Consider the following 26,661-nt stretch of genomic DNA (forward strand, 5'->3'; position numbering starts at 1 on the left):
GAGAGGTGAAACTGGAGGTTGTTCTGAATGAGCCTAGATATGTCTTTACAAAGCAAACACTTTGCAACTGTATCTGTGACCCACTCCCCAGGTCCACATACCACGTTGTGACATGGAGCAAAGATTTGGCTGTTGATAATGGCGCACTTCTTTTCAGCCCATGCTTGGCGATATGGGTTCTGACTGCAGGGGTCCACGATAAAGCTCACGTCTCCACATGTGGGCTTCTCTTTCCATGAGTTGATGAACTCTAGGTGGTTCGACACTACAAATCTGCTGCGTGTTTCAAAATCATCTTTCATGTTACCATTGTAATTACCACACAAGCCACAGATGCTGCTCTGTAAGGAAAAAGGAAAAGGCATGAGAGAGGGAAATTATATCCTGACACGTGTCCATGTGTTTTTCCCCATCAAATGAATCCAGTGTTCACAAGTCAAACTGCCGGCATCCACATCCAATTAGCTATGCAGGCATTGGCAATGACTATAGCCACAGCTGCGTAACTGCTGGCTCTGCCCACAGATCGTCCCAGGACTAATTGCATGGTGCTGGAGTGATCACATTGCATATTCAGCAGCACTCTGTCTTTTTAGACGTTTTTCTGTTTTGAAAATGAGCCCAATAGTGAGTAAATTCAAGGGGGATGCACACATGGGCAGAGCACGGGCAAGTGCACAACCACAGCGAAGTTGCCAATAAATGGACAGGCGACAATGTCAAGTCCAATTCTTTATTATATCCACTGACTGAATACAGGCCTGGGTTTCAGCCAAAGGCCTGCCTCAAAAGTCTGTATTGGATGTGTAGGAAACAATGTCAATATGTTTCAGTGTATAATAATGGATTAATGCACTAAAACCACTACTGCATCAGATGTAATACCTTGACTGCCATGCAGTCAAATCAATGTGAATGAATATCTCTCGATCTCAAAGTAAAGACATAAGTGTATTTCCCACTTACATGTATAGGCCTGGATTCTGTAAATGGCACCCAAATTTGGGTACTGACAAAAATGAGTGCTGAGCTCTATTCTATAAATGGCACTCTGAGTTGGGTGCCATTTAGGACTTAGTGCCGGGATCCACGCCCAACTTTGGGCACAAGGATTTACACCAACTGCAAGCTGGTGTAAATCCTCATGTGTAAATTAGGCACAGATCCCCCAAATTCTATAGTAGTGTGTCATCCTTAGTGAATGTCCCTGACACACCCATGCCCCTCCCATGGCCATGCCTCCTTTTCAGTTGCACACTATAAGATTTATGCACACATCCTTACAGAATAACGCTTAGCAAGATGCACAGATAAATCCAAATTGTTGCCAATTAGCGCCAATAATTGTTAGCACCCAATTATTGGTGCTTTACTCAATTAAATTGTGCATACAAATTAGGCATGCACCCAAATTTGTGCGTACAATTTTGAGCACCATATATAGAATCCAGGGGATAACTTACAGAATACTGTAATTCATGTGCATCCCTGCAGCGTGTACACGATTGCAGTTATGCCAGTATTCTATAATAGCATCAGGACACCGAAATGGAGGCATCCAGGTATAGAATTGACCCCCTCCCACCCCCAAATGTGTTAAAATGTAAGGAAACAGAATCTGAGAAACACAAATTAAGCAAGTAACAATTAAAACATAGTTCCTGGTCCTCAGTGGCTAACGTTGCTGTTGTATTCTCCACTGTTCCTCTATTCCCCTTGCCTCCTATATAGAACACATTGCAATTCTACATAGCTGACAATAATATGGCAGACCTGCCAAATCTCACTCATTGTATCAAAGTCTCATTCTGACATGTAGTGAGCTCCTCTTCTCACATCAGAGTCTCAGGGCCTCTTTTGCAAAGATGCGCTAGCGATTTCTGCATGGCAAATAAGAGGAAGCCTATTCAATTCCTATTTGCTTCCTCTCATTTGCTATGCAGGAATCGCTACTGCAGTTTAGTAAAAGAGGCCCTCAGTGCATAAGGAGGAAATGTGAGCACACTGTAGTTTGTCCTCACCTAAGGTATAAGATTGGCTTATTAAGCTCCGAGAACCAATCAGTCCTAAAGAGTAGAAACCAAGTAGTTGAAAAATGCTAATATAACACCATAATAAAATAACTGTGCCTTCCAGTGACTGAGACAGTAGAATGCTGAACAACTATTGAGGTGAGGTTGGTCAGTCATCAGATGTTTCTGAGAGAGCTTGTGACTCATCCTTACAATCATAGTAACTGGAAATTCACAGAAATAAAAGTTAACAAACAAATAACAATTCCCATTCCAAAAATGTTGTAGCATAAGAGCCTTTGCTGAGAAGTGAACCCAAGTCATAACAGAATAAGCCATAAACGTTGGGAGGATAATTCTATAACAGGGTGCCAAGGATAAGAGGTTAAGCAAGCATCTATTTTAAGCCTATTCTGTAAAGAAAAGTAGGCACCTTCTTTTCTTTATAAATGCAATATTAGCCTAACTGGCCAAAAACGCACATTCATTTAGGCACCCTACAGCTGGTATAAATGGTCATGCTGGAACTCAAGCAAATGGTAGTGTTCTATAATTTATGCACTTACCTGTGAGCAAAATACACACCATCAACTCATAGCACATATTTTTCTGCTTGTTGGTATTCTATATGAGGTCACTTACACACATAAATCAAATACCACCATTTACATGCCTTTCTGTCACCTAAAACTGGACAGATTCTTAGAGAATTACCCCGATATAGCAGAGCAATGAAAAACCAATGTGTCCTCTCTTGATGTAGTTGCCAGGAAGAAGACACAGCATTGCAGCGAGCTCGAGTTACCTGTCCATGCTTGAGGATCTTAATGAAGACATTCATGTTCTTGTTCCAGAGCAGGCTGATGGTGAACTTGCCCGGGAGAGTGATATCAAACACTATAAACAGACTGTTTCTTTGCACACGGATGCTCTGACTAGCATTGGTTGGTGTGATGATGTATTTGCCATCAGTCAGCTTGATTTCTGTGGTCTGGAAAGCAGTTATGTAACGTGGTTATTGCTACTCTTTTCATCTGAAGTATCCAGGACTAAACACCCATTCATACTACACAATACATACAATCACCCTGCAAGCACACCTTTCATTAGGAGAAGACAGTTATACACCTACAAAATGTTAGCATTCTAGATGTAATCTGCTGGTGACTACAACTCTTTCAAGAAAGGCTATCCAGTTTTAGCACACCATTTCAGTCCTCTCAGGGTCTCCATGTGGATTAATTTCCTTATGAGTGAGGTTCATAGCAGTAATGAACCTCACTCCTAAGGCAGAGAATGCCACACTCACACTCCTTTTTCTTGGATATGTGAGTGGGCAAGGGAATGCGATTTAATATACTGCCTTTCTGTGGTTACAATCAAAGTGGTTTTCATATTATATACAGATACTTATTTTTTTGTACCTGGGGCAATAGAAGGTTAAGTGACTTACCCAGAGTTACAAGGAGCTGCAGTGGGAATCAAACCCTGGTCCCCCTACATCTCAGGCCCCTACACTAACCACTAGGCTACTCTTTTCCATTAAACATCCTTAAGCTGTCCATCCTTTTAATCCTGGCTGCTGCAGTCCACTCCCAACTAGCTGGCATTTTGTGTGTGGGAAAATACATGAGCTCTGATGTTATTTCATAAATGACATGGAATCATATTGAACTACTACACACATGCTGTGACACATTTCATAGCTCATGATTTCTATAGCAAAGAATCCCAGCAGAGAAACATCTATGCTACAGGCTAGCACTGCTAAAGAGGAAGGAACATGGGGGGGGGGGGGGGGTCATAAGGTCAGTGGTTTTACCCCCAGGTAGATATTAATGGCCCTGGAGCAGGTGACGCCTGTGCTCCCACAGATGACGTTTTCTGTCACAATTCTGAAGCTGGTCTCTGGGCTTCTAACGGCACAGCCATCCTGGAAAAGGAATGAGATCACGGTGAGTGAACTGTGTATAGAAATACAGACCAACTACATGAAAGCACAGTGAAACAACCAGGCACCCAGTGAAATACAATTCAAATTACAAAAAGGTTCAGTATATCCTATGCACAGGGTTGGTTACTTAACGGTCACAGGACTACACAACTGAATATAATTATTACATGGCTCAGGCAACCTGCAGGTCCTGATTGTGTGCAGTGTTATAAGACCATCCCTGTTAACATTCTAAGCTGCAAGGGGATGGAGGCATTAGCAGTGAAACCCAGACTAGCATTGCCACCTGATTGGGCCACATTGGAGCAGTTGAACTAGTCTCTCTTGAATCAAATGTTACATTCCAAATAGCAGGAAATTTAAATATTGGCATGGAACTTCTTCATTAACCACAGTAGTAGGCATCAGTGCTCTGAGAAACACCCACAACTGTAAGCAAACCCGAATCTGAATGGTGACCAATGTTTTTCTGGGCTGTTATTCAAAAACAATTTATTTTAGGGTATTGCTAATTTACCACACAACTTTCATGATCATTACAAGGAAATATGATGATCAGACTGTATTCAGAAACAGGTATAATCCTAGGAGGACTAAGTGTACAAGAAAATTAAATTCCCATAAAAAACATGAATGATATCATTCATAACCTCTTAAAAATCTCTTTCCTCCTTATACTTATAAAGTTGTGTATAAGATTGTAAGCTCTTTCGAGCAGGGACTGTCTCTTCATGTTCAAATGTACAGCGCTGCGTAGATCTTGTAGCGCTATAGAAATGATAAGTAGTAGTAGTAGTAATAAGGACATGCTCATATGTTTTCATAGGGCAATCACAGATACCAAAACCTTCAACAGTTGTCCGAGCTTTTAATCACAGCACGTACTCTAGTGGTTTAAAGTAATGCCTCCATGTGCCACACTAATCTGGAACTACTGCCAGCCCAATGTGGGCGCCGGCGGTAGTTCCAGCCCTAGTATGTGCCATTTCCTGTGCTGGGAAACATAGGGCTGGAATTTTTAAGATGACGCTAATCTGGAGGTAATCGGGCAGTGTTGCACGACTTATATTCCGCCAGTGTCGTTATGCTCATATTAGCCCTCTCCAAGTCACTTCACTGGCTTCCTATCTGTGTCCACATACAGTTCAAACTCCTCTTATTGACCTATAAGTGCATTCACTCTGCAGCTCCTCAGTACCTCTCCACTCTCATCTCTCCCTACACTCCTCCCTGGGAACTCCGTTCACTGGGTAAATCTCTCTTATGTGCACCCTTCTCCTCCACCGCTAACTCCAGACTCCATTCCTTTTATCTTACTGCACCATATGCCTGGAATAGACTTCCTGAGCCAGTACGTCAATCTCCATCTCTGGCCATCTTCAAATCTAAGCTAAAAGCCCACCTTTTTGATGCTGCTTTTAACTCCTAACCCTTATTCACTTGTTCAGAACCCTTATTTTATCATCCTCACTTTAATATTCCCTTATCTCTTGTTTGTCCTGTTTGTCTGTCCTAATTAGATTGTAAGCTCTGTCGAGCAGGGACTGTCTCTTCATGTTCAAGTGTACAGCGCTGCGTACATCTAGTAGCGCTATAGAAATGATAAGTAGTAGTAGTAGTGCCACACACTGCCAGGTTAGCAGGGGAACCCTTACTGCCACTTCAATTGGTGGTGGTAGGGCTCCCCCTCACATGGCCTTATAGTAAGAGCAATCTTACCACATGGCCTTTTTTTACCCACTGTGATAAAAATTGGGGCCGCAGTACGTGGCAAAAATGGCCCCCGCCACTAGTGCAGCGCCGTTTTTACCGCTTTTTAATTAATTTTTGAGGTGCTGTTTACACACCACAGAGGTTAGCCCAATTGCCCACTTAATCACTGGTGGAGACCCAAAGTCCAAAATGAGCAGGTAGCTGGTACTTTGCGCACCTCAGAGCAGATGCTAAAAATCTGACGTGGGAATATTTTAATATATACATATGTTCCTGTTTGAAAATAAGAACTACATACACTTCCCTTTTGATTAATTTTTGAGTTGTGCATTATGGTCCCCTTTTACAAAGCAGCAGTAAGCCCAATGCAGGCTTACCGCTCGCTTAAAAGGAAGTACTGCTGGGCTACCGCAGCAGACCAGTGGTAGCTCCCACCCCAGCATGCTGTCATATCTGGTGCCTTAAAAATATTTTTATTTTTGTAGCACTGTTGTGTACTTGGTGGTAATCGGGTAGTGCCACACGCTGCTCGATTACCACTGGGTTAGCGCGGAAGCTGCTACCACCACCTCAATGGGTGGTGGTAAGGACTACACCCTGAAATAGCTGCATGGCAAGTGCTTCACTTGCCACACGGCCATTTCCTGAAAAAAGTAAGACCTACCTTTTACCGCTGCAGTAAAAGGGGGCCTCGGTGCACATCAAAAACTTACGCTGATGCCAGTGCAGGCCCCCTTTTCCCACAGCTTGGTAAAAGGGGCCCTATGGGACTTAGGCGCTCAGGGTTAAAGAATAGCGCACAAGCGGATGCGCATGCACATCTAAATTAGTGCCAATTAAGTGCAGTTATTGAGTGGAGGAGTGGCCTAGTGGTTAGGGTGGTGGATTTGGTCCTGAGGAACTGAGTTCGATTCCCACTTCAGGCACAGGCAGTGGCGTACCAAGGGGGGGCGGTCCGCCCCGGGTGCACGCCACTGGGGGGGGTGCCGCGGCGCGCGCCTGTCAGCTGAGTTCGCTGACTTCGCTAACTTCGCTGCAGCTCCCTCTGCCCCGGAACAGGTTACTTCCTGTTCTGGCTGGGGCAGAGGGAGCTGCAGCGATGTTAGCAGTCAGCAAACTCAGTTGACAGGTGCACGCCGCGGCACCCCCCCCCCCAGCGGCGTGCACCCAGGGGGTTGTCATTTCGCCGGGGGGGGGGGGGCGCCACGCTGCACCCAGGGGAGGGGGGCGCATCAGCGATCCGCCCCAGGTGTCATGCCGGCTAGGATCGCCACTGGGCACAGGCAGCTCCTTGTGACTCTGGGCAAGTCACTTAACCCTCCATTGCCCCATGTAAGCCGCATTGAGCCTGCCATGAGTGGGAAAGCGCGGGGTACAAATGTAAAAAAAATAAAATTAAGGCCCATTAATTCATACTTGATAGCTCATGAACTAATTTAGTCGCGCTCACATCTGGGGTCCACACCTAAATTTCACCATTTGTATTTCAGCACCATATATAGAATCCAGAGGTTAATGCATGGTTAGGATGCAGTAACAGTCCTAAAATTATTACCATTTGCAAATGGCTTCAGATTATAAAAAGAACTTTGTACCATCTTCGTAACCTGAGATTTAAATGTTGGGTCTGAATCTATAATCATACCCAACTACGATACCTCAGGCTTCACCTGCAGCCAGTGATCATCAATCCTTATACCAGGTACATAAGTACATACATAAGTACATAAGCACCGCCATACTGGGAAAAGACCAAGGGTCCATCAAGCCCAGCATCCTGTCTCCGACAGCGGCCAATTCAGGCTTCAAGAACCTGGCAACCCCCCCCCCCCCCCCAAAAAAAAGATTTTTTAAATAATGTTCAATGGACTTTTCCCTCAGGAATTTGTCCAACCCCCCTTTAAATTCCGTAACGCCAGCTGCTGTCACTACATTCTCCGGCAACGAGTTCCAGAGTCTAACTACACACTGAGTAAAGAAAACCTTTCTCCTATTTGTTTTAAATCTACCATATTCTAGCTTCATCTTGTGTCCCCTGGTTTTGTTGTTGTTTGAAAGTGCAAACAAATGCTTCACATCTGTCCGCTCTACTCCGCTCATTATCTTGTAGACTTCTATCATATCACCCCTCAGCCGCCTTGTCTCCAAGCTGAAGAGCCCTAACCTTCTCAGCCTTTCCTCATAGGGAAGTCGTTCCATCCCTTTTACCATTTTCGTTGCCCTTCTCTGCACCTTTTCTAATAAAAAGCTCACACCAGTGGCTCCCAAACTGTACCCTGCAGCAAACTCTCAGGGGTGCTGCGGAAAATCCCGACCTTCTTCCCACTGCCACCCAAACTGCTACTGCTCCCCCCAGTGTCTGCTTTCTCTCTGTCCCACTCCCCTCCCCACACATACCCATTCCTGCCACTTTTACTTCTCTAAATGAGCAACAGCTGTGGCAAAACAAGCTGCAGCCATGCGGCACTGGACTCTTCATACACGAGTCTGCCCCCTCAAACATCATTTCCTGTTCTGGGGCACAGCCGGCAGCTGCATGTGTGGAGATTCCGGTCCCGCATGGCTGCAGCTTGTTTTGCCACTGCTGCTGCTCAACTTGAAAAGCAGCAGCGGCAGTGGCAGGGATGGCGGTGTGGGGGGAGAGAGGACAGAGAGAAGGCAGATGCTGGATTGGGGGAGAAACTGAGAGGGGGCTTAGGCTGGATGGAAGGGGGAATGTGAGGGGGGGCAGAGACTGGATGAAAGTGGAGTGGGAGAGGGCAGAGGCTGTATGGAAGGAGGAGAGGCTGGATGAAAGTGGTGAGAGAGGGAGGGATGGAAGGGAGAGAGGAGGAGGGCAGATGCTGGATGGAAGGGGAAATAAGGAGGGCAGACGCTAGATGGAAGCGGGAGAGAAGGAGGGCATGCACGGGAATGCAGGTGGTGGCTGAAGCATTCTACCGATTTGCTTGCACAAGCTGCATGTAGCTGGGACCTCAGGCAGTGGACCTGTTCAGCTAGTGGGGCTTAGGCATCCTCACCAGCAAAGGTAGGACTCAATGCTGATGGAGTTGAGGGCCCAGGGGTGGGAAGGGGCAGGGCGGGGTGGAGACGAGAAGAAATGTTTAGCCTAGGAGCGCCATGACCCAAGAAAGTTTGGGAACCACTGACCCACATTATCCATTGTTCTAGGTGTTTACAATAAAAACACAAATAATCAAATAGTCAAACAGTAAAAGAGGACACAATGGTATACCACTCCACTAGAAAAACAGCACCTATCACCCATGCATTCACAGCAAATCTCAAAACAACACCCTGAATGAGTATTGATGCTCACAAACATTATAAGGAGGCCTTTTTTAATAAATAAGCTTTGAGGTGTTTTTCATACTGCAAAGTTCAACAGGGGGAATGTTACAGAGTACAAACTCAGCTATGTAAAATAGTGATTAATGGTATTCCTCCAACCGGATATGTTGGAAAAAAAGGACATCCAAGAATAGTTTTGTTGCTGATTGAAGAGAGCAAGAAGGGTGGCTGCAATTGACCCTGGAGTATCACTGTGCATTGCTTTATGTACCGCGTCAGCACCTTAAACTGAATATGCCATAGGACAGGGGGCCAGTGTAACTTTTGTAACATTGGAGAAAGATGATCAAATCTCATGAGGCCAGGCAACAATTTTGCTGCCACATTCTGAGCCACCTGCAGAACTTGTAATAAGCATTCAAATATCTCTAACTCACTCTTGGGAGTAATGATCATCTACTCGGGTCTACACAGGTTTAGTCCAAGACCTGGCTACCCAGTTATACATTCTCTCATATGGATCAGAGATAAATTGTTCTTTATTACTTGGGGAGAGTACTAAACAAATCCTTCGTCTCTGATATTAACTCAGTGTGTCCATTCATTTGGTTATGAACTAAATCATTCTAATACTGTTCATTCTATCCCATTTTCCCATAATTTGGTAACACGAGAACACGAATAACCAATCAAAAGCCGTGAATATATCAAACCACACTACCACAATTGCATTCAAGGTTCAAGATCACTGAGCCAGGCATTGATAGTGGTGACCAATAAAGTTTGTTTTGAATCCCTTTAAGAACTCAGACTAATAAATATCTAATAAATTTTGATCATTGACAAATTGCCTTCACTGATATAACACAGCTTGCTCAATGATTTTTGCAAAAATGTCAAAGACAAAATTGAATCTATATCCAATTTGACTAGTGTTGCAGGGCATGGATCCAAAGTACATGAGCTAGAAAACTACAACTTGGCATAGAATAATTCATAGAATCATGATGTCACAAAAAGATATTCCCCCCAAAATTCAAAACTATGTAATCTGCCAGGAACGGCTTGTGGCCGGTTAAATAGCGTTAAAGTGCCAAACCGTGGCTATTCAGTAGGAGATAATTGGTTATCTCCTGCTGAATATCCCAGTTATCAACTGTTAACCGGCTATATTGCATGACGTAGCACCAAACCAGCTCTGTTGAGCAGTCAAAATGGGCCGCTCAAATAGCAAGCTTATCTTTGACTACTACAAAGTTAACCAGTTAACGCAGAATAGCTGATTAATTTGTTAGCAGTCAAAATAAACCATGATGTTCAATGCTGGTTATGGGATATATTCTGGCATTGAATATCCAGGTTTTAAAGCCAGCAGTGGATAGCAAACATGCTGCCTGCCTGAATATTGGGCTCATTATGGATAAACATGCTCTAATTCCACCAACAAACGTTATTAGTAAATTGAAATTGGTCCTATTGCATAAAATGGACCAGTGGTAAATAACACACATAAATACATTAGTGCCCCATAATATCATTGCACCTTTTCATAAATCTAGCTTTGAATTTTGAGTCTTAAGTAAAAGGTCTGAGATCAGCTGAAAAATGAGGAGAAAACTTCTCCCAGAAAACATGATGTCAAGGGAAAAGAAAAGAGAAAGTCGGGGATACTGTGTTTTGAGAAAAAGCAGAAAGGTTAGTAACACTTAGATTACCGTCACTAGGGTATATTCACAGTTGCCATCAAACACAAAGCGCTGTCCATCAAAGGTGCTGATGTGACCTTCCCCGTAAAGCACACAGGTGGATGCACAGTCCACATTCTCCTGACAGTTCCATTTACCTTCATTGCAGATACTAAATTGGGAGAAAGGCAGAAACATTACAAGGACTTGAAACCTTCTATATAATCATTATTTATTTATTTATTTATTTATTCTTACATCCCACTATTATCCAAAAACAAGTTTCAGTTCATTGTGGTTTACATTCATTTCATTTTTATTAGACATTTACAGTCAGATTGAAAACGTTTTGTGCCAGTGGTGGTTACCCAATAAGATTTCTTGATGGGATGTTTTTGAAGTTTTCTTCTGGGATGGTGATAGTGATTGGTGTGTCTTGTGACAGGTATAGATTGTAGTTTTTTTGTACGCTTACATTATTTGATTCATTTACAATATTTTGTACTCTCATAATGTTTTGGTAGTATTTGGTTATTTTGTTTATTTGTCATTAAGTTTCTTGAAGAGCTGTGTTTTTGTTTTTTCTTGAAATGGAGATGGTTATTGTTTTTCTTTTGTTTTTTATTTTTGAGATGGGGGTGGTTAATGGTGTTTCTTGTGGTTGTCAGGGATTGCAATTGTATGTGCAATTGTTAGCGGTTCTTGTATAGCCATAGAACTTTTTGAAAAGATGTGTTTTTAGTTCTCTTCTTGAAGTGGAGATAGTTGTCTATGCTTCTTATGGCTTTGGGAATTGAATTCCACCATTTGGAGCCCAGATAGTCATAAGTACATAAGTATTGCCACACTGGGACAGACCAAAGGGCCAAAAAGACCTGCATCCTGTTTCCAACAGTGGCCAATCCAGGACACAAGTACCTGGCAAGATCCCAAAACAGTGCAATACCTTTTATGCTGCTTACCTTAGAAATAAGCAGTGGATTTTCCCTAAGTTCATTTTAATAATGGACTTATGGGCACATGCTGTATAAATGGACTTGCTGAGCACATTAAGGATGAACTTGTGGGACCGAGACCTGTTGCCCAATCTGGATGACCTCATATCCCTCTGCATTACGATTGATGTCTGTTTCTAGGGAAGTGCTGGCCCGAACATTTGGCACCCCAGTTTTAGAAGCAGATATTACTACAGCCTCCCCCCCACTGTGGCTACCCCGTTGGAGGAAGTTCCAATGCATGTGGGGCCTTCTCAACTTTCTTAGGAGGAAAATCGATGCTGCAGAGCACAAGACCTCTGTTTATATTGTGCACACTCAGGACATTATGCCACTAGATGTCACAAGAAACCTGGAAAATCCAAGGTCAACTGTTGGTTGGGGAGACACCTTAGGCCCACCTCGAACTACATCAGTCTTCCTCATCACTCTACCAGTCACCCTCCAGTGGAGAGACAAACAAATCCTGGTTCAGGCCTTCGTTCATTCAGGGGCTCCTGGGAATTTTGTGGACAACCGATTGATACATCAATATGGGATCCCTGTAAATCCCCTCTGGAGACCACTTGGTATCTTGTCAATCTACGGAGATCCACTGCCTAGACACCTGGTGATGATAACTAGCCCCATCTCTCTCCAAGTGGGCCTTTTGCACAAGGAAGTCATAGAGTTCTAACTACTCCCTAAGTCAGTCAACCAGATTGTTCTGTGACTTCCCTAGTTACAAAAACATGACTGCTGCTCTGGGGACATTTTTGTCTGGGGTCCGAACTGCTTTCATTCCTGTCTCACTCCAGTGCACCCTTAGCTACCTCTGGCTAAAGCCGAGCCATGCCCAGTCCCAGGTCTTCCTACAGTGTATGGTGCCTTTACGGATATGTTTTGCATGAAGCAAGCCGAGACCCTACTGCCTCATTGAGAATATCACTGCCCTTTGACGTCTTACTGGGTAAGTTGCCACCCAAGGGCAAAATCTATGTGCTGTCTATTCCGGAAACCAAAGCTATGAGGGAATATATCCAGGATAATTTGCAACAGGGCTTTATCCATCCCTCCACCTCTCCAGCAGGAGCTTTTTTTTTTTTGTAGGGATGAATCCTTGCAGCCATGGTTTGAACATGATCACCATCAAGAATAAATACCCCTTGGCACTCATAGCAGAGCTGTTTGACCACTTACAGGGGGTCACCATTTTCACCAAACTGGACCGCTGTGGGGGCCTATAATTTAATCTGTATCTGAGTTGGTGATGAGTTGAAAAAGGTTTTCAACACATGGGGTGGACATTATTAATACCTGATGATACCATATGGATTATGCAATGCCATAAGTGAGGCATTCTGAGACCTCTTTTACTCCTGTGTCTTGGTCTATCTAGATGATATCCTGGTGTTTTCTACCTCCCTGTCTGAGCATTGAATTCTTGTCAAGATGGTGCTGCTGCGCCTACAGGAGAATGGTCTATACGTTAAGCTGGAGAAATATTCCTTTGAGCAGATGGCTCTTCCCTTTTTAGGGTATATATTTTCTTCTTCCGGACTTCAGATGGATCCGGACAAATCTGCAGCAATCCAGGACTGGCCACAACCTATGGGCCTTAAGGCCCTTCAGAGATTACTGGGCACCTCTCACTGCCCTACTTGCAAAGGGTTGGAGACCACAATTGGTCAACTGAAGCTCAGCTGGCCACTTCCAAGCTTAAGGAGGCCTCCCTGATGGCTCCTGTACTGCAACGACCTGACATATCACGCCCCTTCTTTGTTGAAGTGGATGCCTCCTCCGTAGGGACTGGGGCCATCCTCTCTCAGGCCTCCCCAAGTGGGAGACTTTTGCCTTGTTTCTTCTTGTCTAGGAAGTTCACCCTGGCCGAACAGAGCTATATCATTGGGGATCGCAAACTTCTAGCCATCAAGTTAGCCCTGGAGGAGTGGAGACACCTTTTGGAAGTGGCTGTGCACCCATTCAGGTCCTGCCTTCGCCAGCTCCAAGACTCTGCCAGGTGGTCCCGTCAGCAACTATCGATGAGGCCCTGTGTGGCACTTACGTTGCCCAGGTAGAGCCAACCTCATTACGGTCCAAGGGCTCACCTTCCCCAACTGTGACACTGGCAATATTCAACCGGCAGCATCAGCGTTTTTATGTCTGCCACCAGATGTATTCCCAGATATTCAATGCAGGGTCATGTCCAGGCACTGGCAGTGAATATCTGGTTTTAGGTTGGCTGCTAGAGCTTATGCAGTTAAGTGTAATATTCAACCCTTGACCACATAAACGGAACATAGAGATAGGACTGCTATTTATGTGGCCCAATTTAAGCAATTACTGTATGTAGTCAAGAGTTGAATATCGGTACTTAACCACATAAGTACCAACTCTGCCATGGAAAGCCCACAAGTTAGCCGGTTTCGGCTCAGGTGCTAACTGTGCACATTCAACATTGTTAACTAGTTAACTGCCACTGAATATTGATGATTAGCCTCAGACAAGTGATTTAAATGAACAGGAGTCTCTCCTGCCCGCTTTAATCATTTTGAATACTGGCCACAAAATTCATGGGATACTAAGAATAAAGACAATCTATGGGTCAGCTTTACAAATCAGTCAAAAATCAAATCCTGCAATTGTTTTATGGTGCAGTGTTGTGATTTTGACCAAATCTATGGTTCGGACAGAAGGTCCCGCAGTTTCCACAACTATGCAAGAAAAGAAGTGAGCGAACATATCCATGTTTAAGCTGTGCAGTTTTAAACTCATATAAGTTTTACCTAGAGCTAAAATTCAGCACAAGGCAAAATATGTACAGAATAACTGTGAATGCTTGAGATGTGCAAATCATGTGTAGGGATTTTTGGTCCATTCTTAAACGTATCCCTTAGAGTTCTAATCTATTAAAGTGACTGGAGATGCCCTACTGCCAAACATAACAATTATTTCAAGATCTCCTGAAAAAGCATTACAAGAGCAGCCCAAGCCATTGAATAAGACACTAGAACAGCAGTATAAGACCATGTACTCACCAGCTCTGGCAGTCCTTTTGGACCATCTGTCCATCCTTAAATAGACTCCCACCATATTCACAGGAACAGTTCTCAGGCACCACACAGCTGCCATCCAGGTCCTCGTACAGTCCATTAGGGCAAACACACCCAGACTGGCATTTACTGGGTACCTGAAAAGACAGTAGGTGGGCATGACAAACATTGCCCTATTATAAGCCCCTTTTCTCAGAAAGTCTTTTCTTTCTATAACATTTTGCAGGTCAACATTTAAACTCTGCGGCTGGTGTTTGTTTTAAATGCTGTCCAGAGAACGAGTGGTGTTGAATATCCTCCGTGAAGAGCAGGCAGTACCTCCACTATCTGAATATGAGTGATATTCAGTCCAGATATTATCAAGATAACTTTAGATCAGCTTTTTATTGTCCTAAAGTTAGTTGGAAATTTATCTGGCTAGCAGATTGAGTATCAATGGTATCCGGATAAAATCTGGAGTGTTCACGCTCCACCCTTGCTTTGCTGGGCATCATCTGAATAGTGCCAGGGCAATCAGTAATGATATATGGCAGCACTGTCAGGATAGCACCTCTGAATATGATCAGATAGGCCCACAGAGTTACACTTATCTAGAGAGCAGCTGCTGCTTTTGAATATCCAGCCCTTGTTTTTTTGCATTTTGCAGCCCCTCTTCTAGGTTAAGATTAAAAACAGTTAACATTCTAGTGAGGCATTCCAGGATCCGCCAGCTAGGCACAGGAAGTCAGCCTCTGTCACAGGGGTGTATCTGAGGTTCGGGCAGGGGCTAGAGTGAGGGGGCACATTATAGCCCCCCCCGGCCGCCGCCCCCCTACCACGTCAACCCTCCCCTACCACCGTCAACCCTCACCCGCCTACCGCTGTCACCTACCCCCGCCGTGGTCCGCTTCCTCCAGTCCGGTGCCTTTAAAAATATTACTTCAGCTGGCGGGGGACCCCCAACCCCCGCCAGCCCAGCCGAGGTCTTGTTTTAAGAAGTTTTTCCATCCTCGTGCTATTGAAAACTGCCTGCCTGCATCCCTTCCAGTTTCGGACTGAGTCTGACGTCGCAGCAAGTTGTACGTGCGTCCTGCACGTATAACGTGCTGCGATGTCAGACTCAGTCCGAAACTGGAAGGGATGCAGGCAGGCAGTTTTCAATAGCACGAGGATGAAAAAACTTCTTAAAACAAGACCTCGGCTGGGCTGGTGGGGGTTGGGGGTCCCCTGCCAGCTGAAGTAATATTTTTAAAGGCACCGGACCGGAGGAAGCGGACCTTGGCGGGGGAGGGTTGACGGCGGTAGAGGGGTCCAGGACAAAATCTGCGGGGGCCCAGGCCCCTGTGGCCCCACACAGATATGCCCCTGCTCTGTCAGAGGATTAACTTTTTTAGAAGCCTTCATGTTGATGTTTTACTTATTTTTCTCTATCCCCTTGCCTTTATAGAACTGTGTATCACACTTACAGTAAATAAGTAAAGGAGATGCCACAGTTTTGTGGCTAGGATCTTCCAATAGCCAGATAACATTCCATTTGATAATATGTGACCATCTCTAGGAAAAGGTAACTAAAGTCTCCAGAAACAAAAAATGAGGTTTTAATGAATTCTGTTAGGGCAAACAATCTGTAATACAACAGTCCAAATGCTTTATGTGAACAAATTTTAAAAAGTTACAGAAATTCAAACATGTCATTTTTCAGACTGCTTATGGATCCATAATATGAAAGACTGGCCATTCTCAGCATTTTGGATCTGAGACTTTAGTCACCTTTTCCCAGAGACAGTCACATGTAACAAAAATAAAAAATAAATATTCTTGATGGGATATTTGCATCTTCTCTAAAGAATAAACAATCTGCTTGAGTACAAAAAGTCTCTAGAATCAAAGAGATCTTGTATTGCATCTCTCTCCAAAATGTCTACACAAGCCCAAGGCTGCACATGCACAAGCTCTTAACTCCGTCTGATGCTCAGGTCAGGTGAGCACACTGCTTTACATCAGTCGGACTAGACCAATCCAATGCTGGAGCAAACTGTCCCCTCATGCTATAACTTGGTGCCCACTATTAGACAAGTCAAACACAGTGAGGGTGACAAATGATTGAACAGCAGACGATGTTCAATGTATTGTAGCTTTATTGCAACATCCGAGACTTGACACGAGTCGTGTTTCAGCCAAAAGAGGCCTTCCTCTGGAGAGTTCAACCATTCACGATTTCTCTATGAGATGCGAGCAGCAAGGTATTAGACATCATATGTATTTTTGCAGAGGCTAACTAAGAATTCCTTACATCCAATAGAAGACTCCTGAGGAAGGTCTTTTTAGGCCGAAACATGACTCATGTCAAGTCTCGGATGTTGCAATAAAGCTACAATACATTGCTGTTCAATCATTTGTCACCCTCGCTGTGTTTGACTTGTTTGTGTGACTGCAAGGGTTGCTGTTATTCTGTTTCTTTGCCATGCCCACTATTAGACTCCAATCCCCAGATTCTATATATGGCACTCAAGGCTAGGTGTGGAATTCTGACCTGATTTCCATTTCCTCACATAACTTAATAGGTTAATTGGCTCTTAAACTGGTGCTAAGGATCAGTCAATTGACCTTAACAAGCATTGACTGGAGCCAATTAGTAGTTACATGTGGAAATGTCTTAACACCCTAGTCTAAAATCCCCCTGCCTAATTTCCATCCTACTCAACTCCAAAATGGATATGGCCATGGAAGGGGCATGGATGGATCAGGGACTTGCCTGGAAATTAGCTGTGGGGTTATAGAATACTATTATTACCGCGCCTAACTGGTGGGGCTTCGGCACCAGAATTTAATGCTTGTGCCTAAAGTTAGGTGCGAGAATGTGGACTTAAGCTACTATTCTATAAAGGCAGTTCTACACGGAGCTGCTGTTATAGAATTTGCACAGCACGTATCATCCTGGTGCCTAACTTTGGGAGACCTTTACTGAATTCCCCTCTCAAGTGCGCATATAGTTTCCAGAATGCTAGCACTCGCGTGTATCAGAAGTGTCAATAATCGGCAAGTCACTTAGCATATAACTGCAAGGGAGTGTACATTTGGGTGGAGCGTAGGCAGGTCAATGATGTGTTGCCAAGTGATGCACACAATTTATAGAATACTAACAGTTACGTGTGTTGCACGGCACACTTAGGCATGCCAACTTGCACCAGCCATTCACCTGTCTATATGGGTGCACCTACACTTTGGCATGTTAACTTGGCTTTGCACAAGTATTTTATAATAGTTCAGGTGCAACTAAGTGCTGTTACAGAATTGATGCTAAGTTCACTCCATTGTGGTACCTATATTAAGGCACTAGGTTATAGAATTATTGCCTATGGCATTTATAATCCTAAATATGTCTCATTCCACTGGGTGTGACATGTGGAATTCAGTGATATTGCTATCTAATGATTCAAAGATACCATGTGACTTCCAGGCTCAGCTCCAGCACAGATAAGCAGCTTGCAAATCTAGAAATCTCAGACATGTGCAACATATTTCATAAGCATACGATATGCTAAGAGAATCCTCTGCCAACACTGTCACTCTAGAGATATGCAACTCACACAGTCAATTCCAGTTGCCCGCATTTGACAGGTAGGGGCACAAGCTGCTCCTTTGTCCTGTGATATCAGTTCACATCCTTTGAATAGTTTTGGAGCAGTGCATGTTACTAGAAAGAAGAAAAATAATGGGGTTATTGGCAAAAGGGAATCTATGGGAAAGTTCAACATAAGGACGAAACAATATTAAAGGATATATCATAAAATAGAGTTCAGGAATGGGCAACCCCTGGCATATGTATGAGTAAGATAGTGGAATGTGGTTCTTCATGTTTTCAGTGATGATTGTAAGTACATTGAAAAAGACGATTCATGCCATCTGCATTTACCTGGGTTCATCATATCGGTGCTTTGTGTGTAGCTGTGTGAGGAACTGTGCCTGTGCCTGCTTTTTTCTATAAAGCTAGTTCGGGGACAGTGAAGGGAAGAAGAGCAGTGTTTCTGCCCCTGTTTCAAATATGAAGCTCATGTTTGAACCCTTGAATTTATTTGAAGACCGTTTCTCGCTAAAGCAGCGGGACAAGGCACTGTAAAACAGTAGCCAGCATCGGGGAAACCAGCTGAAGCAGAACAGAAGTTAAGTGACATTGTCTGACAATAATTTAAAATTTTTTAAAAATATCTAAAAAAAAGGGAAGATACTTGAAATTTACAAATTTAATTAAAGATTTGGAGGGGTTTTTTTGAAAGCCAATGATTGAGAGCTGGAGGTGTGTGCAAAAGCCGCATTGAGCCTGCCATGAGTGGGAAAGCGCGGGGTACAAATGTAACAAAAAAATAACAAATAATCAACACCCGTTAAGTTCTGAGGCTTTGTTCTTCCTTCTTCAGTAGAATGTATTAACTACAATTCAGTGTCATTAAGAAACTTATAACACTGGTACAGTGAAGTTTCAACAGGGTTTTGTTGTGATATTTACTTCACGCCTCGTGATTGGAGATTTGTGGTTGAGTTATCCTATTGTACATTTAGAATGGTTTTAAAAACGTATTTTTGCAATGGCTATTTGAAGATTTTGGTATATAACGGATGAGATTGCCATTCTGCGTTTAGATTAATCTGGTTATATTTTACCAGTAAGATTTATTGAATTTATTTCTTTGTGTTCTCTTTTAATGTTGTTTGGTATGGATGTGATATTCTTTTCCTATCTTTAGTTTGGAGTTCCTGTTTTTAGTTTGCTGACCGCTTTGAGCAGTCAGATAAGTCAGTCTATTAAATGCCAATAAACAATATAGATGATAAACTTCTCCCTGACACTGCTTTTGACCTTGCACAATTCCTTCATCTTTCATTGCCTCAGGCAGAACTAGATTATAAGTTGAGTTGGGCAGGAAATGAACTCATATTTCCAGGATATTGCAAGAGAATGTGTGTGTAAGACTCAGCAGTAGGGATGGGCAGCCAGAAAATGTTCATGGTTTTTCCCAGCTAATTTTTAGTTCAGCAAAGAGTGTGCACTGTTTGCTAAGAGAGTGCACTCTTTCTCGATAGGGCATGCATGTGCGCGTGTAAGCACTATCAGAAATGGGTGTGTCCGCTTAGCACATACCCTCACATTCTATAAAATTGGGCGCCAAATTTTACGTATAGTACACAAAGATATGCGTGCAATTTATAGGATAAGGTCAGTTGTGCATACCAATTATCGGCTTAGGGGCCCTTTTACCAAGCTGTGGTAAAAAAGGCCCTGCGGTAGCAGCAACAGCCATTTTCGCTGTGTGCTGAGGCTTTTTTTTATTGCAGCTGGTAAAAAGGCTGCAGAAATACTTGGCCATGCTGTAAGATTACTCTTACCAAATGGCCACATGGGGGACGGGGGAGGGGAGCTCTTACTGGGTGGTGAGTGGTGCTGCCCGATTACCGCCAGTTTAGCACCTGCAGAAATACTTTTGAAATATTTCTACTTGTGTGGAAAATGGTGCGCACTAGGGCGTTAGCCAGCATTAAGCCAGCTGGCATGTTAGGCCAGCAGTAGCTCCAAATTGGCACACAGTAAGCCCGCACTGGGTTTACTGCCGCTTTGTCAAAGGGCCCCTGAATTTGGTCTTAATCACCACCCATTGGCAATGGTGCATGCAACTACCCTTAGTCGCTATTCTAGAAGCTGTGCACAATTTCTATAGCGCACAACTTCTAGGGGGATGTAACCATGAGAAGGGGGTGTGGCAAAGTGTTACGCGTGGAGGTTCTAGAATACTAGGAGTTACACGCCTAATTGCCAACAGTTAGGCACAAGCACTTACATTGGCTTTGACTAGGCATAAGTACTTGTGCCAAAGATGAGGCACAAAGTTGCGGACATATGCTATTATTCTATAACGGCAGTTCTGCATGAATTCGCACTTAGCTTGCATCATCATGGTACCTAAGGTTTGGTGAACTTTTGAGAATTTACCCCACAGTGCACATTCTTTAAGGAGAGTACATGCTATTACAGCAAATGACCTGTGGTCGCAAACGACAGCCCATCCCTATTCAGCAGTAGTGATACAATTACTAGATAACATAGCAGTTGCTTTGGACATGTGCCAGGGTTTGCTGAATCGAATGCTCTTCCACAGAAGTTTGGCATAGTGCTTGAAAGCATAAGAGGGTGTTGTAGCCTATCTCCTACCACAAGAAGTTGTTGCAATATCTGGTAAAGGAGTAGAAACAGAAAACACATTGGTGGTCTGTTGTCTGACAATATACGTATCTGTGTTTCGCTTCAGAGCTCATATGGTCAGGGCATGTCATTTTTTTGGCTGGGGCAGATCCTGATTAGGATTGCTGAGGAATGATAGAATTCTAAGTTACAGACATGAGAAAGGAAAAAAAAGCAGAATCCATACCTTCCAAATCTGCTGGCAGGCCGATGCAGTTTAGCTTCCCATCAGTGCAAAAACTACAGGAAAAAAGACAAGAAATGTTTCATTCAGTAAAGATACATAGAGAGGCATTTTTGATATGATGTCTAAGTCTGACTTTGAATGTTTTGATCAAAATGTCCAGAATCCAATACTTATAAAAGAAAAACCATCACATTCAGCAAGTACTGTTGTATGGTTTTTCTTTTATGAGTATTGTAATTGTTCCTATTGGAAGGTTCTACTTTAGCCCCTGACGCAGCCCCTTTGGGCGAAACATGGCCTGTGTCGGGCAATTTTCTGGTTTATGGTATCATTAATAAAATCTTTAGATGTTATATTGATCTGCTGGTTTATTTTCCAGGCCTAATTTTATGAACATAACTTTTAAACTCCCAAATTAACATGAGTTTTCAGCTGAGAAGTTAAGCTCTTAGGTTTAGCTAAAAATATCACCCAAATTAGGGGGCTAAATTAGGTGCATAAATTTAGGAGTTCAGCATTTTTTGAGTATCAGTCTATAGCACTGACTATATGTATTGTGCTGTTGCTGCCACCATATCTAATTTTTTAGTTTAGGCCTGCTATTTAGCATTTAGTAAGTATAAACTAAAAGTATAGCTTATATGGATAGCAACTCCACCCTCCCACTAGACGAATAGTGTCGGGCGATAGAAGGATTTTCAGCCCGACACTATCCACATACCCCAACTTCTATAAATGGCACCCAAACATGGGCACACAGTTATCTAATAGGACCAGTTGTGTGTGTAACATAATTAACTAAGGTTAATTAAGGTTGTATCCTTTCTTCCCAAGCTCCACACTTATTCTTATCACCCAATCTTTGGTACTATCCAAATGTGATTATTGTAATGTCATGTTAAAATCTCACTTCTTAAAAAATTACAAACAGTACAAAATACCGCTGCTCAACATCGTGGGAAGTTGAGGGTGATGCTGGGTCAGATAGAAAGAGATGCATAGAGAAGATGGATGCTGGACATGGAGAGAAAAGAAGTGTCAAATGGAGAAGGAGATCTAGCAAGATAGTTCAGAGACTAGGACCAACACAATAAGAAAAATGAAATGACCAGACAACAAAGGTAGAAAAAAGAATTTTGTTTTCTATTTATTGATTGGCATACGTCAGTTTTTGGAATGTGAATCTGCCATAACTAGTTTTAGACCAGGGGCGTATCTGAACTGCGGCGGTAGGGGGGGCCAGGGCCAGAGAGGGGGGGCACATTATAGCTCCCCCCCCCCCCGCCGCCGCCGCCGCCATTGCCGATCCCCTCCCCCCAGCCGCTGCCATTGCTAACCCTCCCCCTCCGTTGCTCACCTACCTTCGCTGGCGGGGGACCCCAACCCCCGCCAGCCGAGGTCCGCGTCCTCCTGCCGCTGCCGGCTGCCTTTGGTCCTTTCATTCTTCCATTGAAGCTGGCGCCGACGAAAAAGTTTCTTTTGAATCTGACGTCGCTGCACGTTGCACGTTGTACGTGCAGGACGTCAGACTCAGAAACAATTTCTGAGTCTGACGTCCTGCACGTACAACGTGCAGCGACGTCAGACTCAAAAGAAACTTTCGTCGGCGCCAGCTTCAATGGAAGAATTAAAGGACCAAAGGCAGCCGGCAGCGGCAGGAGGACGCGGACCTCGGCTGGCGGGGGTTGGGGTCCCCCGCCAGCGAAGGTAGGCGAGCAACGGAGGGGGAGGGTTGGCAGCGGTAGGGGGGTCCAGGGCGAAATCTGCGGGGGCCCAGGCCCCTGAGGCCCCACGCAGATACGCCCCTGTTTTAGACATGGCTGGGGATGGCGAGAAAAACCTTACTCATTGGCCTTCAATTTCCAGCATTGCAGTGGTAAATTTCCAGCACTGGGATGGACCACAATTGGCATCTCTGATACACCCCTCAACCATCCCCACCAATGCCTATGTTTAGGGTTGAAATACTCACCAGGTTTGCCCATTGTATGATGTTGGTTGACTGGGAAGAATAATTTTGCCATCTTCCAGGTAGCATGGACACTGGGACTTGGGGACACATATTTTCTTATGATCCAAATAGAGTCCATCGGGACAGTTGCAGCCATCAACAGTGATATTTTCCTGGGAGCACTCCAGGTACTGGTTGGTCAGAGATAGGCAGGTGTGTCCACAGGATCTGCTGTTATAACTGAATGTCTGGTTGCCGGTACAGGTGATTACTAGAAAAACAGAGTTACAGAGAAGATGAGACAGAAAACACCAGCCAAAGAAACAAGAATATGGATTAAGAAGACCTCTATTTTGGAAATGCTGTAGTTTTGACAGGTATATGGTGCTGGACTGTATCCAGAATTATCTTCAATTATCAAATAAAACTGGCTTATGGTCACAGTAAACATAAATTGATGCTTCTGGACAGTGGCGTTCCTAGCATCGACGACACCCTGGGCGGATCGCCAATGCGCCCCCCCCCCCCGGCGAAATGACACCCATCCTCGGGTTCACGCCACTAGGGGGGGGGGTGCCACGGCGCGCACCTGTCGGCTGCGAGTTCGAATCGCTACGCTAAATTCTCTCATTCGCTGCAGCTCCCTCCCTCTGCCCCAGAACAGGAAGTAACCTGTTCCGGGGCAGAGAAAGGGAGCTGCAGTGAACGAGAGAATTTAGCGTAGCGATTCAAACTCGCAGCCGACAGGCACGCACCGTGGCACCCCCCAGCGGCGTGCACCCGGGGCGGACCGCCCCCACCGCCCTCCCCATGGTACGCCACTGCTCCTGGAACAGTCATCCCTCCTGACAGCCAGCACACTCCCTGCCCAAGTCCAGAGGCTCGCTGAGGTCACTTACCACAGTTGGGAATGGTAGCCCTCCAGTCAGGAAGTTGAACATCCTTGGATGCACAGGCATGTGCATAGGCACTCAGGGCAGAGCAAAGGAAATCAAAGGTGTTTTCATAATTGCAGGCTTCATAGATGCATCTCTGAAATGAAATTCCAAGACATGACAGTAAAAAGCCACAAGTTCCTTCAGAACTTTGGTGCCTATATATATCACCCAGGTGACTAACTGGATCCAGGTGAGGCAGTCTTGGATTCTGTACTCTTCCTCCAAAAGTTCTCAGAGAGAGTGAAAAATTCCCAGAATACTGTGACAACAGAGTTGAAAAACCAGAACTGACTCAGTGGTTTCCTCTGCCCTACCAAATGTATCAATGTAGATTAATTGCCAAAGGGTCCTTTTACAAAGGCGCACTGAAAAATGGCTTGCGGTATTGTAGGCGCAGGTTTTGGGTGCACGCCGATCCATTTTTCAACAAGACTGTAAAAAAGGCCTTTTTAAAATTTGACGTGCGGCCAAATCAAAATTGCCGTATGTCCTTTTTGGGTCTGTGACCTTACCGCTAGTCACTGACCTAGTGGTAAAGACTCATGCGGTAACCGGGCGGTAATGACCAACGTGTAACAAATGCCACTTGGCGTGCATCTGATTTGCGCATCCGAAAATAATTATTTTTCGGACGCGCGTATCGAACATGTATCGGATGCGCGCCAAAAATGAAATTACCACAAGTGCCACGTGGTAGCCAGCGGTAACTCTATTTTGGCACACATTGGGCGCACGTAGATGTTTATGCAGCTTAATAAAAGGGCCCCCCCCCTTCACTTGTTAGGATGGGTTTATCACTACTGACTAGTTCACTGCTTTTTCATGTCATGGTCTCAGTGTGAAAAATGACATGAATAAGCAGTGACCTAGTCAGTAGTGAAGCACAACAGCACACCTGACTCTGTACAACAAAATCTGAAACAATTTTTCACACACACAAAAAAATTGCAGGTGCAACGTCCTAGCTTTTCTCATCAGTTTCAGGTACATCAATATTTATCTGTGGTTAAAGTTTAGAACACACAGCTGTGAACCTTGCAGACAAGACTTTGAACTTCATCTCTGTGCTTTACTTGTGATGATCCCAATGCTATTTGCTAATATTATAATCACTTAGCCAAATGTTCATATAACAGCACACTCTGGCTGTCATCAGAAACCTCAGCCAGTGACTCATTTCACATAAGGAGACACAGCCTTATGTCTCACCAAATTCGTCATTGATTTCGCTTGCAATTTTTATTAGAAACATCTGTTTTTAAGTTTTTAGATTTTGCTATATTATTTGTACTTAGCTTAACTCATGAGGACCCAAGTTGGCAATGAGTTACTTGTTTCTATACGGTTAACCCCATTGTTAAAGTTGATCTTTAATAATTGTTAGTTGTGATGATTTTCAGCAAGTCATTTACCTTTCCAGTGCTCAAGCTCAGACTATAGAATTGTAAGACAGAGTCTTCATACCCATTTAATTTAGTAGTTTTAAAGCTGCTGACCAGCATAGGCTGAATCTAACCCAGATATTCAATGCTGGGCCATATCTGCACACTGGCATTAAATATTCAGGTGAACCGGAAGTTAGGTGGGTGCTGTACAATAGTCAATGCCAACATCCACATAGCTAACTTGGCAAAGTTAGGCCTGCCTTTTGTGCGGTCCAATTAATCCGGAAACTATGTGGGCGCCAGCACTGAATATTACCATTGCCTCTATAGCTGCTGGCTCCTCCCTGACTCCAACCATGGATCATCCTGGCACTAACCATAGAGTGCTGTGGCGGTCAGAGGAGATATGCCCATGTATGGAAATCTGACCCTAGCTGTAATACTGCAATATTTTCACTAGAGGTCTTTGCAGCCATTTGCTGTTGGTGGTACTGTATCTGGGGGTTGGGTACTCTATGGGGGGGTCGGGTGCTGTTGGGGGAAGCTGGTATCAGAATGGAGGCTTGGTTGCAGGCTCGCAAGTCCAGATTATTATGGCTGTTGTGGATTTTAGAAAGCTGTTCCCATGTCTAGGTGGTGGTGGTGAGAAGAATGTTTTTTTCCTCATGTCCAGCTTTCTAAAATCGCTGCTCCCTCGGGACTAGAGGGACTTGAGTGTGCAACCATTCTCCTATTTTATATCAGACTTTACATCTGGCAGGGCCTCTTGTAAAACAGTATGGGAATTCAACGCTTCCTCATTGGACATGTGAATTACCCTCCCCAATTCCTTTCTAAAATCTACCTCCATGTATTTATATTTATATAAATGTATTAGTATTATGTATTAATCCTTTTGTTTTGTAAACTGCTTTGAAGCCTTTGGACTAAGGCTGGTATAGCAAATGCATGAAAAAACTAAACTAAACCAAACATACTACATGTGTTGCTGACGAAACACTTGTTTGTTTCCCATAAGTCAACAGAGTGTGCCTCAGAGAATAAAGTATAGGTGTTGCCATCATACACATCACATACCAAGTAAAATGGTTCTGGGTCCACACTGCTGTGACAATTCTTAAAAACATTGTTCTTGTCAGTCAGATATGAGCAGTGAGTCTCTGCACAGATTTCTGTGGAAAAGGCAAAGAAAGTCATGCTAGGTTCTTTGAGCTAGAGCGGCATCACAGAGCAGGAAGATGAGAGATATCAGGTTCAGAAATTGCAATTTTTTTTATGGAGCCACCAGCTATTTCTAAACCATT

At 44.0% G+C, this 26,661-nt stretch overlaps 1 protein-coding gene across 1 annotated transcript in view; it reads right to left on the reverse strand.

Annotated features, from left to right (window-relative positions):
* LOC115469675 (mucin-2-like) overlaps nt 1-26,661 on the reverse strand; it is a 193,110-nt gene that overhangs the window by 102,873 nt on the left and 63,576 nt on the right. Inside the window, exons 14-23 of the mRNA XM_030202463.1 lie at nt 26,435-26,529; nt 23,934-24,066; nt 23,056-23,305; nt 21,084-21,136; nt 18,252-18,358; nt 14,668-14,819; nt 10,686-10,827; nt 3,835-3,945; nt 2,818-3,003; nt 102-341 (exon numbers count right to left, since the gene is read on the reverse strand). Of these exons, the coding sequence (XP_030058323.1) occupies nt 102-341; nt 2,818-3,003; nt 3,835-3,945; nt 10,686-10,827; nt 14,668-14,819; nt 18,252-18,358; nt 21,084-21,136; nt 23,056-23,305; nt 23,934-24,066; nt 26,435-26,529 (1,469 nt within the window). The remainder of the gene's footprint in view (nt 1-101; nt 342-2,817; nt 3,004-3,834; nt 3,946-10,685; nt 10,828-14,667; nt 14,820-18,251; nt 18,359-21,083; nt 21,137-23,055; nt 23,306-23,933; nt 24,067-26,434; nt 26,530-26,661) is intronic.

The sequence above is a fragment of the Microcaecilia unicolor genome, chromosome 4 (assembly GCF_901765095.1).
Source record: "Microcaecilia unicolor chromosome 4, aMicUni1.1, whole genome shotgun sequence".
NCBI lineage: Eukaryota > Metazoa > Chordata > Amphibia > Gymnophiona > Siphonopidae > Microcaecilia > Microcaecilia unicolor.